The sequence below is a fragment of the Arachis ipaensis genome, chromosome B4 (assembly GCF_059453495.1).
Source record: "Arachis ipaensis isolate K30076 ecotype BB chromosome B4, ASM5945349v1, whole genome shotgun sequence".
Lineage (NCBI taxonomy): Eukaryota > Viridiplantae > Streptophyta > Magnoliopsida > Fabales > Fabaceae > Arachis > Arachis ipaensis.
This window is the reverse complement of record NC_142439.1, coordinates 1,717,708-1,732,332: the sequence shown is the minus strand read 5'-3', so window position 1 is coordinate 1,732,332 and position 14,625 is coordinate 1,717,708. Positions and strand designations below refer to the sequence as shown.

At 27.6% G+C, this 14,625-nt stretch overlaps 1 protein-coding gene across 2 annotated transcripts; it reads right to left on the bottom strand.

Moving 5' to 3' along the window:
- Positions 1-581: 581 nt before the first annotated feature.
- Positions 582-14,622, bottom strand: LOC107638295 (subtilisin-like protease SBT5.3). Of its 2 annotated transcripts, none has more exons than XM_016341506.3 (11): positions 14,440-14,622; positions 14,212-14,324; positions 13,914-14,011; positions 13,617-13,781; positions 9,782-9,890; positions 6,273-6,807; positions 4,966-5,060; positions 3,941-4,186; positions 2,539-2,653; positions 2,242-2,455; positions 582-1,282 (listed from the first exon to the last, which is right to left on the bottom strand). In XM_016341506.3, exons 1-11 carry the CDS (start codon positions 14,506-14,508, stop codon positions 741-743), a joined length of 2,301 nt encoding a protein of 766 aa, XP_016196992.1. In that variant the 5' UTR covers positions 14,509-14,622; the 3' UTR covers positions 582-740. The 2 variants fall into 2 exon arrangements, with proteins under 2 accessions (XP_016196992.1, XP_016196991.1); XM_016341505.3 differs by having other exon boundaries at positions 13,914-14,014; positions 14,440-14,621.
- Between the last annotated feature and the right edge of the window lie 3 nt (positions 14,623-14,625).

Below are 14,625 nucleotides of genomic sequence, written 5' to 3'. Positions count from 1 at the left end.
AAACACTCCTCCTCAAAGAAGCGTCATCACCACTTAAATAGAAGAGCTGTGTTGCGAATCATAGTATCACTGACTCCTAATCCACCTAACCTTTTAGGAGTTTGCACCACTTCCCACTTAACTAAAGTCATACCATTCCTCTCATCTTTCTTACCCTATAAAAATTTTTTCTGTAAAAAAATCAATTTCTCTACAACACCTTTTAACATCTTACATAAATTTAAATAATAAATCAAAAGACTATTAAACACATATTTTATTTTTATGTATTACTGTGTGTATTTATGTTTATTGTGTATTTGTGTTTCTCTTTTTGTGTCTAAAAGACAGAGTCTAAACACTGCCTTGGTGACTATAACAATACAAACAATCTTTCTTTCATTGTTGTCTCCATGAACCACTTTTCCTCTAATTGTAGGTTTAGTTATGATTATTTGATGCACAATTTGTCATGTTTTTGGAGCATCCCATTGCGAAATTCTTGCTTCCAAGCATACCACTTTTTCTTCAAATCGATAACTTGCTAGATGAGCGAATGCTATTTTTCCGAAATTGAGAATTTGATATTAAGAAGCGAACGATAATCGCAAGAAATACCAACCAAGCTATAAGTCTATTTGGTTCACATTTTTATTCTCTTATGCAATCATTATTTTTCCATCAACAACAGTACATGAAAACTTTCTAAACCACAAATTTGGAAGCTGTATGGTACAATTTGCAATAATGCATGCACCAAATCAATTAGACTTGACGACAATTGGACTTTTCACATAATGGTTGCCATCTGTCCAAATCAGTTTTCCAAATTTGAAATGATTATTTCTTGCTTCTCCTTGCCTCCCCTTCAGGGTTACTTCAAAGATCTTTTCTTCACCAACCTCTTTGAACTCCAGTATGTTAGGCTTGACAGAAACAGTGATCCCGCTTGGGTTTTGAACTTGAGCAAAGTATGTAGCCGGAGCACCAACGTTTTTGAGGGTTCTTGTGAGTGTGAGTGAGCCAGGGAATTCTGGAACTGTGATTGAAGGATAGTTGAGGTTGAGGATACTGAAATTCGTTGCACATTTATAGTGATGACCTTCTGAAAACAAGGAAATTTGTTTTTCGTGGTAGCCTAAAGCACATAAGAAGTTGAAGTAATCATCGATTTTTGTGTCATAAACAAGGCCAGGATCCATTGCGCTGTTGGGATCAACATGCCCTGCCCCATAACTAAATGGTGTTGCCTTGCCATATGTAGCATTTAGCAGTGGCTCTGCCTCATTATCTAGTGTTGTGGCTGAAAAGTAGCACAGCAAAATCAGTACTTGCAAGCACAAATGCAAATGGTTTAAACAAAAAGGGTTTAGTTAAGGTGTGTCTTTAAGACACATAATAAGTTTACTATTAGTAGAAAGATTTTGAAGAAAATCTCATATCCTAAATTATTCAAGCTGTGATGTTAATGGTTTGACGAACTAGAACAGAGAGAGAAAGAATGAAAGTTGAGAGAGAAAAAAATTGATTCTTATCATTTTGATAATTTCTAACGAATGAAAAGTAGAAAAATGAAAAATTTTATGTACCCTTAACTAATTATTAGGCTTATTTTTTTTGGATATGAGAAGGATGTGTGTGTTATGCGTTGTTGTGGAGAATGTGGATGTTAAACATGGATGTGGGACAGTTTTTTCTGAAATAAGGATAAAGAAATCGGACCATTCGATTTCTTTGTAAAAAAAATTAAGCCTACTAATTGGACAGTCCGATTAGTGTGGAAAAGAAATTTTAAATTTTGGCAAAAGTAATCGGACCCTCCGATTTGTGTTCCCAAAAATCGGACGATCCGATTTTGTTCCTGCGTAAAGCACCTATACATTCCATAATTGCTTCCTACACCATTTTTTCAGCCACATCTAAATTAAAAAGTGAATTAATTACCATCAATATTAAACTAATAAAAAATAATATAGATAACATATTCAAATGTTTTTATTTGATAAATACAGAATAAATTCATTGAAACTTAAATCTTGGTGGAAACTCAGGTGCAGTTCACTTTATATAAAGTTGATAATAATTTAGAGTCGTTAAATAATTTGATAAATTTGACTAAATTATCATTTAATAGTTGTCAACTATAAATTTCATACGAAATTAACTGCACCTGAATTTTTAACCTTATATTTCCAATGAAAACTTTTTCATTTTGTAATCTTAACATTTACTCTAAGCGAGGCAAAATTGAGATTTTCTCACCCGTGGTCATGATTGCAGACTTAATAGCCGCCGGACTCCAGGACGGATGCATGGTTTTCAACAATCCAACGATGCCTGAAATGTGAGGGCAAGACATTGATGTGCCTGAGAGTGAGTTATAAGGAATCCTACGCTTGTCAAACTCCTGATTGGTTGGCCCTTGGCCTTCTGTGTAAGCTGCTATAACTGACACACCTGGTGCAGTGATATCAGGCTGAAAAATTGAAACCAAAAAGTGTTTAGATATTTGACAACAAATTTGGAAGAAACATTCATCAATTAAGCAAAATATTACACCTTTAGGATCTCTGGTACAAGGATATTAGGCCCTTTTGATGAGAATGAAGCCATGAAAGGAGCTGGCTTAGTATGTAACAAAGTCTTTGGATATGTAATATAAGCCACTGGGAACCTAGCAATAAACTTCAAGCAGTTAAATTTGATCCATGATTCTACTAAATACATGGGATATATAGTTGTAGAGATAGACACAGATGCAGAAACTAAAAAGTTCTTATATATTTGAGAAAAAGACAAAGAAATTTTAGACTTTTTAATTAGAAAATATATGAATTTCTAATTAATCGAAATAAAAAAAAATCTATCACTTTTTGTAACGTGAGATATTTAAGTTATTCTGTTTAAAATATATAAAGATAAATAAGTCTTTTTAAAATGATTTAGGTAGTGTTTGGTTGATATTTATGTCTCAATGACACATGCACACAGTGACATATGCCTACTATTTGATTTGGTGAGACACATATTTTAAAAAAACACGGGAGGACTCGGATGGATATTAAATTTATGTACCTCCAATTTGGTGAGACATTGAGACACAACTTGTGAGATACTAATTTTTTACTCTTTTATCCTTATTCAATTTTTAAATTTTCAAAATTTGTCCTCTTATCTTTTCAAACCTTTTTTGAATAAAGGGTAATTTAATCTTTTAATTTTTTTCAAATATTTGTGTTTTGTTTATTATTTTTACCAAACATAATACATAGACACAAATATTTTATAGGGGTATAAGTTACCGAACCGGATCGAAAATTACCGCAAACCGAACCAAAAATTACAACAACTGATTTAAAAACCGAAAAAATCGGTTTTTTTAGTTTTTTCTGACAAAACCGATCGGTTCAGTTCGGTTTTCGGATGGCTCGATAGAAACTGAACCGAACCGAAGATATGCATCCATTTTAATGTTTTAACCATTTTAACTTTTAACCTAACAACAAAAATCCCCAACCCCTAATCATTTCAATGTTTTACTTTTATTATTTCAGTTTATTGACTATTTTAAACCTCTAATTACTGTTATTCATATTTTGCTCATTAGATATTAAAAACCGAAAAAATCGACTGAACCAAACCGCTGTTGGTTCAGTTCGGTTCGGTTCGATTATTGTAAAAGTAGCAAACCGAACAGTTGTGTGTTTATAAGAACCGAACCGAACCGATAACACCCCTAATATTTTATATCTATATTTTTAATGTCTGTGTTTTTGTGTCTATGTCCATTTTATACATCAATAATCAAGCAAACGAAGTCTAAATGTCTCACATTATAAAAAGTGAAAGACTCTTTTATATTATTTATTTGTCTTCGAAATAAAAAATTAAAAATTTATTTATCGTTTTTTCTATATATTTTCTTTTGCATTTTTTAAGATGAAAATGGTAGATAACTTACTTGGTGGAGTTGATGTAATCAAATATAGCGAGACCATCAGTGAAATTGACATGAGTGGCAGGAAGGAGGTGAGGATCGGCTAATATTTCATTCCCATCGATCTTATCATTGGCAAGAACCATTCCCACGGCACCTGCTAGAAGAGCTTCCTCTCCCTTCTCCGCTCTTGGACTTGATCCCCGGAGGCACAACACAATCTTTCCCTTCACCTTCTTCGGGTCTAGTGTTCCATCCAGACACAACTCACTGCATAATTCAATTGGATCATTCTTATAAATTCAGTCCAACTCTTTATAAAACTCTTTTTGAGTGTTAGTTGGGTACACCTAAATATTATATTATTTTAGTTTAGTTAATTTATTAATTTCTATAATTTTATTAAATTTGTAATTAAATTTTTATATATTTTTAATTAAATTTTTATACCACTTTTAATTTTGTAATTAGGTTTATTTTAGTGTAAAAAATATTAGAATTAACTAAATATTTTTCTGTAAATTAAACGTATATATAACTAAAAATCTAATTAAATTTTTTATCATATTAATTTTTTTATTAATTTTAATATTTTTAATATAAAAATAATATAAGAATTAAATTAAAAAAATATATAAAAATTTAATTATAAATTTAATAAAAGTATAAAAACCAAAAGAATTATTAAATCTTATTTCCCAAGTCTAGTTTTATGCTTAAGTAAAATTCTAATGTTGATTTGACTCAGAAAAATAATAAATATAGGCTACTAAGTACTAATATATTATCTCTCAATTTATTACAAAAAATAATTAATAATTATATTTTAAATACATATATAAAAATACATATTTAAAAAATATATTTATGAAGATACTTCTATTAAACATAGATATAAAAAAAATATTTTTATTAGACACATTAATAAAGACACTTCTATTAAATACAATTATAAATAAGAATTAGTAGAGATTAACAAAAATGATGTTAGTAACATAACGAAATTAAAACAACAATAATCACATTATTGATCACTTTTTGATACTTACGCATTTATAACTTTTGCGCTAGCCAATTTAGCATCTGCAGCTTTAATGATTGGGTAGAACTTGTGCGCCATTTTTGAAGCGGATAAACTTTCACCCTACAAATGAAACCATACAAGTGTATTTTCACGTTGAAAAAGTATAGGTAAACAATAAAAATATTAAACAATGTAAATAATAAATATATTGAATATTCATTTTACTAGCATACAGATGGTTATTTTAATATTAAAATTTAAAAAATTAATTTAAAAATGTAGTATATTTTTATTTAATTGGTGATTGTTCATATTGTTCAACAAAATTATTATCCCCAACATTCTCCTTTGACATTGTATACTATTTACTCACACAATATAAACTATGTGAACATCCCATGAGATGCTACCCTTTTTAGTTCAAAGTTAGAGAAAACCACAAATACGAAAGGATCATGACGCTAATAAAATGGATGAGAAATGTTACGGTTACTTAGTCATTAACTCAATTTATTTAATCTATTTTTTAATATAATAATTTAATAATATATTTTATTTTATATCTTTAAATATTAATAACTAATTAATAATAAAAAATAATAAATTTTGATAATTTTTTAATATTTTATTACGAGATAAAGATATTATACATGAACTATACTTATTTAGTATTCATGAATTGCAGATCCGATATATCTATTGTTCACCTTATTTAATATTTTCATTTTCTACCTATATTTAACATAACTTTTGAAAAATTTCAAACCGACTTTAAATGAACGGTGAAAACTCAGGTGTAGTCGATTTCACGTAAAGTTGATATTTGAGAGTCGATAGATGATTTGACTAAATTTTCATCTAACGACTTTTAGATATCAACTTTACGTGAAGTTGATTGCACCTGAGTTTTCACCTAAATGAATTGATAATGAGGATTAAGAGCATATTTGGGTGAGCTTCTAAGAAAAGATCTTTTTTCGAATTATTTTTTTTTAAAAATCTTATAGAAAGTAAAAATAATTTTATATTTGGGTATCTCATGCAAAAAAATCTTTTTATCTATCAATTATGTTTGGGTATAACGATATAAAAGTATTTTTTTGTTTATTTATTAGATGAAAAAGATCTTGTTTTTAAGAGAAAAAGTTCTTTTAAAAAAAATCTAAATTACAGCTTCTCAAAAAAGATTTTTTTTTATTTTTCTAGTACTTTTACTTTTATTACTAAAAATTTATCAAACACACTAAAAAATAAAAAAAAAATAATAAAAAAAATTTTTTTTTATGAAAACAATGACGCCCGAACAAGCACTGATTAAAGTTAAAGAGAAACCTTAATGGTGATGTTGTTGCCAAGGACAACATAACTAGCGAACGCCCTATCCATGGTGCTGGCAGCAACGGTGATATGCCAAGGCGCAAGGTTCACAACAGAAGCATCAAAAGGGCCACTATTGCCGGCGGAGCAAACAACCACAATGCCATTCATGGCGGCATGGAAGGACCCAATGGAAATACTGTCATTGAAAAATGGAGAAGGAGGGCCACCAATCGACACCGACAAGACGTCCACGCCGTCGTGGATGGCCATGTCGAAGGCCGCCATCATATCCGCATCGAAGCAGCCGTAGCCGCCGTAGCAAACCTTGTATGTCGCCACACGTGCCTTGGGCGAGCCGCCCTTGGCGGTGCCATAGCCTTGGCCAAAGACACTGACTCCCGCAACGAAGTTGCCCGCAGCTGTTGAGAGGGTGTGGGACCCATGCCCTTCGATGTCTCTTGGTGACTCATACTCTTCTATTGACCCATTCACTTTTCCTACAGCCGAAAGAAATGCTTTGTTGAAGTACCTTGCTCCGATCAACTTCCTGAATTCATGTACCAAATATTACAGATTTATGAGTTTTTGAATAGCCTCAGATTTGTGAATTATCAGAACTAGATATGAATTAATGAGGAGTAGCTAGGTCTCAGTAACTTGCTAAACGCATAATAATTAAATTTGAGAGAGTTGTGGTCAAATTTATTGAGTTAGCAGTCTTAGTATGGGAATGAATCCTTTCAACTGTTAAAAAAAATTAAGAGGGTAAAGTGTGGTTTTTAACCCCTTATTATTCTCTTTTTTATATTTATTATTGGTCTTACTTAAAAAATAAATGATAAAAAATCACATTTAATTCTCTCAATTGTTAAAAAAATTGAGAGATTCATTCCCGTGTTAATACTATCCAAGTTTTCATTTAGAAAAGAATGAATACCCAATTTTAATTCTGATGATTTTTTTTAAGAGTTATGAAGCCTCTAAATAAAAGAAAAATTATATTTTTGGCTCTTTGATATTTAATTTTGTAGGACTGGTTAATCTTTCTGTCAATATCGATACTAGGACTGTACATGAATCGAACAATATCCGCATTCGATCAAAATTTTGTGGATATTATCCGATTCGTACTATAGTAGGATCGGATTGCGGATTTAGCAGTGATATCCGCGGATCCGATCCGCAAATCCGCATATTCGCACGTCTCATATAAATAGCACAGTTTAAGAAAGTAAACCCTAATGTGATATGAATTTTATGATATCTTGTTTTTAATTTTTTATGTTGTACTTCAACTTAGAATAATTAAACTTAAATCTTGTGTTTTTTTTTTGTTATTCAAGAGAACTTTTATTGATAATATTTTAGGAGTAAATAGGCTTAAACAGGTAAAAAATAAATTTTATGGTATTTTTTGTAAAAATAGCCAAATAGAATCTTAAAATAATTTTTTTTGTTAATTATGCAGATATACCCGGTATCTGATCCAATCCGATCCGTAAGCATGCGGATTGGATCGGATCGGATTTGGTCTAGAAAAAATGCGGATATTGTATCCGATCCGATCCGATGAGTGCAGTGCGGATCGGATAGAATTTTAGGCTATATCTGATCCAATCCGATTCGTGTGCAGCCCTAGATACAAGGGTTAATTAGTCTTATAAAAATAAATATCAAGGATCAAAAAGGATATTTTTTTTTTACGGAGTGTCTTGTTGTCTTTCGAGATAATTGTCAAGAGCCGTTTAGAGTTTTTCTCTTTATAAAATGGATATTGTCACTAGTAATATTGGATTATAACCATTAAAATTTGTTAATTTTTGTTGTCGGTTGGAATAAAGTATGTTATTGAATTACTAAATTAAAATAATTGAATTAATAACTACGTGATGGACAAAAATAACAAATTTTGATGGCCTCTATTCTAATATTTTTCTTTTAACAATTTTTTTATGTATAGCTTTTTTCATTTTAAGAGATGGTTAAGAGTAATTTTAAAAAAGACGGTCCCTCTATTTAAACAAATTTTTTGTTTTATTTTTTTTATTTAATTTATTTCAGTTACAAAAAAAAATACAAAATATTCTGCCTAGCTGCATCAAGATTTTAGCTATCCAAAGCTATTTAGTTTCTAGTCACCAAAAAAAAAAAAACTATTTAGTTTCTCGTTTCCCTTCATTGTTAAATAATAATTAAAAAAATAAAAACCTTCACTTGTTTAAGCCTTGCATTATCGCTTGAAAGCTTTATGATGTTTCGTTTTCTTTATTCCCCGAGAATAAAGCGTCGCACACTACCTGTTTGTAAAATTAGCTATTAAGAATTGGTGATAACTGATAAGATACTTAGAATATACTGTTACCTATAAGCTTTGCCTTTTAGTGGAGTGGATATTACACCTTTTTTGATAGGCAGCACAAAGTTCACGATGTCAAAATTATCGCCTTTTCATAATATCTAATGCGCGTTAAAAGAAAAAAATTATATGGTAATTATCTAAATCAGTTTCAAAATTTTTAAAAAAATAAATATTATAATTTAAAAAAAATTAATATACACGTCAATTTTTAGTATTTATCTTTATCAGCTAAATCAATTCTTAATTTAATTTTTAGCATCTTTTATTAATAAAATCTGTAGATTAACATGTTAATTCATATACATGATAATTAAGCGTCCACATATACAAAAAAAACAAAAACAAAATAATTCTTGAATAATAGTAAAACATGTCGTTTTAGTGTTCTCTTAGGTTGTATTTGTTTATAGAGACAGAACACAAAATCATGTTTGGCAGAGGAGACATGGAGAGAGACAATGTTTTCAGAAACATTGAATTAGTGTATTTTGTGTCCATCCTAATAGAAAAGACACGGAGTCACTAACAATGACACAATTTATTTTTTATTTTTTCTTTCATTATTCTTGTTAATTTTTTATAATTATATTTTTTATTATTATATTTTTCATCTCAAAATTTTTGAATGAAAAAAAATGAGAATAAATTGAATTTTTATAATTTGTTATAATTTTTCACCAAACAAAATATAAAAACACAAAATTTTGTGTCTCTGTCCATTAGTGTCTTGTTCTGTTCTTAGGAATATTGCGTTGTAATTATAGTTCAAATTCTTCATTCTTAAAACTAAATTTGTAAACCTTAATTTACCATACGCTTTATTATAAATCCTAGTTTTTAAAAGACAAATAATTTTCTTGATTTTTTTATCAACTAATAAATAAAAGTATGCATTTAAATTAATTAAATAATAATAAATTTTTAAAAAAAATTGAATAAAGACTATATATATAATAAATTTGTTTTTTAACTAATTGACTCTAGACTTTAATTAACTACATTTCTAATTAATTCTCTAATAGAATTATTATAAATTTAATAAAATTACAAAGACTAACAAATAATTAAACATCCAAAATAAATAAACGAAAAAAAAGGCATAATAAAGAGAAAAAGAAAATATGAATATAGATAAGAAGAAAGAAAATATTATTATATATACCTGTTGCAGTGAAAGGTAGGATCAGATCCATGATCACATATTCCTCTCCACTTTGAGGGAATCGGTCCAAACCCTTTCTCGTTAAAGCTCTCAGATTCAGGCCAAACCCCTACAAGACACAGTGAGACCAAAAAGTGAGTAGCGTGTGGACCAATAAAGATAAAGATATATAAATACTAGAGAATGTGAATCGAAGATTCTATTCATTAGGGTCTCATCAAGCTTAGCAACATGGTCCAATTTTTTGTTCTCGTAAACACACGTTTCACGGCTATCATTAAGTAGCAATTGTTTAGGTGGATATTCCGACAAAGACGTTAAAATAAAACGTTTTTGTTACGTTTTTAAATAAAGATGTTCAATTTTTGTTCAGTAGATAAATTATTACGTATTAAAATTTTGATATTTGATATAAATTAAAAGTGTTATTTTTATTGAAAAATATTGTTATATTTTTGAAATTACTAATTTGATTTTGATATTAATTTTTTTATTTGCTTAAAATTTAAATTTTTAACAAAAAATTTATTAGAAAGTTATTTTATTTTTTATAAATTTTATAGTGTTATTTTTTCTTTTATATTCATTCTTATATGCTAACTACCTCTTACTAGTTGCTATTACCGTGAAAAGGTAATGGAGGTAAAGTATATAGCAATAGGCAACGTTTATTTTGAGGTATTAGAATGAAAATTAAGAAAATTTTAGTCTTTATTTTTTAAATTTTAATATTTTAATACTTCTAAAAAATGAAAAAATAGTGATTGAAATTTGTAGAGACAAAGAAATTTTAATAATATTTTATATTTAAAATATTCTTATTTTAATTAATTAATTCCAACTTTATCTTTTATGCAAATTAAATTAAAATTTTATTTTTATTTTAGTCTCTGTCTTCCACTTTACATTAAATACAATATTGAGATTTATTTCAGTTTTTATTTTTCAATCTCCGTCTCTTAGTTTCTGTTTATCTTTCAAATGCTAATTGTTTCTTGGGCAACATTTACATATTCATTAGAGACTCACACAAATAAAATGAGATGGTATATATCAACCAATCTATCATAAAGAACACAACATACTGCCAATGAGTCATAGATCAAATGGCATAATCTCCTTATACTCAATTAAGAGGTTGTTGATTCGAGTCACCTATCTTTAGTAAAAAAAAAAAAAAAACTACGTACATGCCCAAACAGCTGCAACCAAATTCACATGCAGCCTGAAAAATGTCACAAGTGAACTATGCATACAAATTATCACAATCTCATTTCCTTATATAGGTATCTACTCATATTTATTGCAGCTACTAAAAAGAAAATATTAACAAAATTTGCTCAATTTCCCCCTTTGGAACTATATATGGTGTTATTCAAGATATAGCCTGTGTACAAATAGTGCCTGAGATAGATATATATCCAAATGAAACTATTTTTTATTTGAAAGATTATTCTTTTTATTTATATTCATTATACATTGACTATAAAACTATTAGTCATGTAACATGAATGATTCATATTAATCCAACGAATAAACTCCTAAAAATATCTTCAACTTATCACATGTTGGACAAAAATACCCTCTAAATTTATTAACGATAAAATATTTTTAAAATATTTTATAAAAAGAACAAAAAATACAGTCTTTTATATGTGAAAAATAAATTTTATTTTTGATAAATCGTTTAAGTATTTGATTCAACATTTTGTGAGAATATTTAAATAATTATTTAAAAAATGATAAAAGGTAGATTTTTAGGTTTTCTTTTCATTTTTTTTATATTATTCGCCATTTACCAAAAAATAAAAAAAAATCTATTTAGCATAAAATCACAAATTTTAAAGATAAAAACATCTTATTTAATTTTTTTAATCATGTTATAAAAAATCAACATCCGATATTTTAAGTTTTTTTTTTGAAAACAAATATATTTAATAGTTAAATACTTTTGTTATATTTTAAAATGTTTTGGAGGTGTATGTATGTTTTTGTTGTTAATAAATTTTAAAAATACTTTAGTCAATAATTTAATCATTTACTCTGATCCAACTTGTAAAGGTTTTGCAACATCTTCAAGTGTTTAACAAAAGACATTTACTAATTAAAAAAAAAAAAGTGGTATATATACAGATTTGAAATTAAAGTTCTAATCAATTGGATAGAATAAAAGTTTAAAATGTTCTCCTTGTGGGACCTTGAATTAATAAGTCCATAGAATATTGGTTATTAATTGTTAATTAAAAGAAAAATGTTTCTTTCTAGAAATTTTAAATATGTATTTAGTAGTAACTTTTCTGATTTTATAGTCTAATCACGGTCAAATTAAACAAACCGTTTAATATTTTTTTAATTATATTATCTAAAGTTACTGGTATATATATATAAGAATATCCATAGAATATTAATTAACAAAAAAGTGAAAAACAAATATATACTCCTCTTATTTTAAAATATATGTTAGTTTAAAATCTTGGTATATTAAAAATTAGTATATTTATTTATTTATTCAATCATGCAATATATACATAAAAATGCAATCATTATATATCTATATATTATATATTTGGCATTTCGAAATTTTTATTATATTACTGTAAATAAATTTAATTACTCTAATAGAACAGATTTATTATTCTGGTAGCTGGTTATTAATTGAAAAAATATGTAAATTAATTTATATAATTTACACAAATATATAGTGGTGAATTTTTAGTGTATATAAAGTATTTTTGTTATTTATTTTAGGTAAACTATTAAAAGAGTACCATAAAGTTTATACAGTTAACAAAATTAACACCGAAAGATACGAATTATAAATAAGTTTTTGAATAATTTAAAAATATAACAAAAAATTATATTTTATTAATAACAAATAAATTTTGTATTTAGCAAATAACTTATCTATTTGAGTAATATTTGATCTACAAACCTTTTTTAATTCTTTATAGAAAAGTCCAATCATTTAAAAAAAATAAAGAAAATTATTTGGCTAAATAAAAATATCTTATTTTTCTAATAATGCTTACAAAAGATTATATCAAAATATAATTTTTAAATTTTTTTCTAATAATATATATTTAATATTTAATTATTTTTATCATATTTTTTAATTTTTTAAGAGTTTATTATCGATTTTGAGTTTTAGGATTATTTTTATTAACAATATAAATTTTTAAATATTATTTTAATAGTTTATCCTTTATTTAGACAAAAATTATATCTAAATAATTAAATTTTAATATAAAAAATTATAAAATGTTACAAACAAAAGTTTAGACCTTCCAGAGAGAATAATAATGTTATTGAGTGAAAAATTTCGGAATCAACCTTTTTGAAATAATAAATAAAACTCCAAAAAAAATATCATTAGAAGCTGGTGGGAAATAATAGATCAGAGATAATGAAAAAGAAAAAAAAAAAATTGAAAGCGCCGTATTTTTATTAAAATTTAGTCAATATTTAATTATTAAAAAAATATTTTTTATATTATTAAAAATATTAATAATAATTAATTAGAAATCATAAAATATATTGATTTACTAACACTTCTCAACGAAAAAGGTAAAAATTCAGCTGAAGTTGACTTTACGTGAAGTTGATAAATTTAGTCAAATCAATCAAATCATTCAACGACTCTCAAGTATTAACTTCACGTAAAGTCGACTGCACCTAAATTTCTACCCATGAAAAAACATGTTACGTGTATTTCGTGCTTGTGTGTAAGAGTCAACGATCAAGATCAAGAGGTTATTACTTATCTATTATAATTAATTAATAATTATAGTAATAATCAAAGCCATAAATTCATAGACGCTGACACTAATGCACTGACCTGTATCCAAGTTTCCAATGATAACACCTTCACCATATCTTGCTTTCTTCCATATTGAGTTCGATGTTACTTCTCCATTTTGCTCCAGCCCCATGAATTCCCATGACCGAGTCGTGTGTAGTTTCCTCTCTCTATTCTCGAGCACTGATATCACTTTCGGATGCCCTACAACCATGACGCAGTTTCGTCAAATAAAGAAACTACAAAAAAATCGTTAATGCTAAAGAAACAAAAAAAAATATAAAAAAGAAAGTTAAAACAAAAGAGAATGCATAAAATAGTGTTCTCATCAATTACTTGCGATCTCAGCTGCTACTTCTTCTTCCAAGATTGCAGCAAAACCATTTATGTGCCTTGTGTAAGAGTAAAAGATAGATTCTTTGGCTGCATCATAACTACTACGTACAAGGAAGGAAACAAAAGAATATATTAATGGATAATTTAGATATACATAGAAATATTATATATTAATATAATTTCTCACTATTTCTTTTATAAATGAAACTAAGAAAAAATATTTAATAGTGAGAGATCACATCTTATCTTGTAAAGTGAAAATTTAAAATTTAAAAGATCCAAATTCATATTATAATACCTTTCCAAGAAAGATTGAAGAAACTGATGGTGGGAGTGCGTGACGTGATCGAAATTAAGAGAAGACAGATGTGCTGGATCATGTGAGTGGGCTCCCATGTACACTACATAAGACTAGAACCACAATAAAACAGTAGAGATGAGAGAACATTAGAAAATTTGCTTTCTAGTTCAACAAAATAAATAAATAAAAGATGTGAAGAGTGTGAATTGCAATGACTCATATCACCTTTTTTGCGGCACAGCAGGCAAGAAGAAGGGAAAGGAAATAACAGAGGACAGAGCTTGGTACTCTCATTTTGTTTGGGAAATTAAATCAAATATCCTTTGGCCTTTGATTATTGCAAACTTCGCAACTGAAACAACATTTATATGAATGCGGAATCAAATTAGCCAAAAGTTGGAGGCTAGGAAG

What these genes read in the sequence shown, in the direction of transcription:
- LOC107638295 (XM_016341505.3), bottom strand. Translation starts at nt 14,508, where the DNA reads ATGAGAGTACCAAGCTCTGTCCTCTGTTATTTCCTTTCCCTTCTTCTT. An exon ending in CCTGCTGTGCCGCAAAAAAG is followed by an intron (nt 14,325 to 14,439) that starts GTGATATGAGTC and finishes TTGTGGTTCTAG; the next exon opens with TCTTATGTAGTGTACATGGG. An exon ending in CATTGGAAACTTGGATACAG is followed by an intron (nt 9,891 to 13,616) that starts GTCAGTGCATTA and finishes TGTGTCTTGTAG; the next exon opens with GGGTTTGGCCTGAATCTGAG.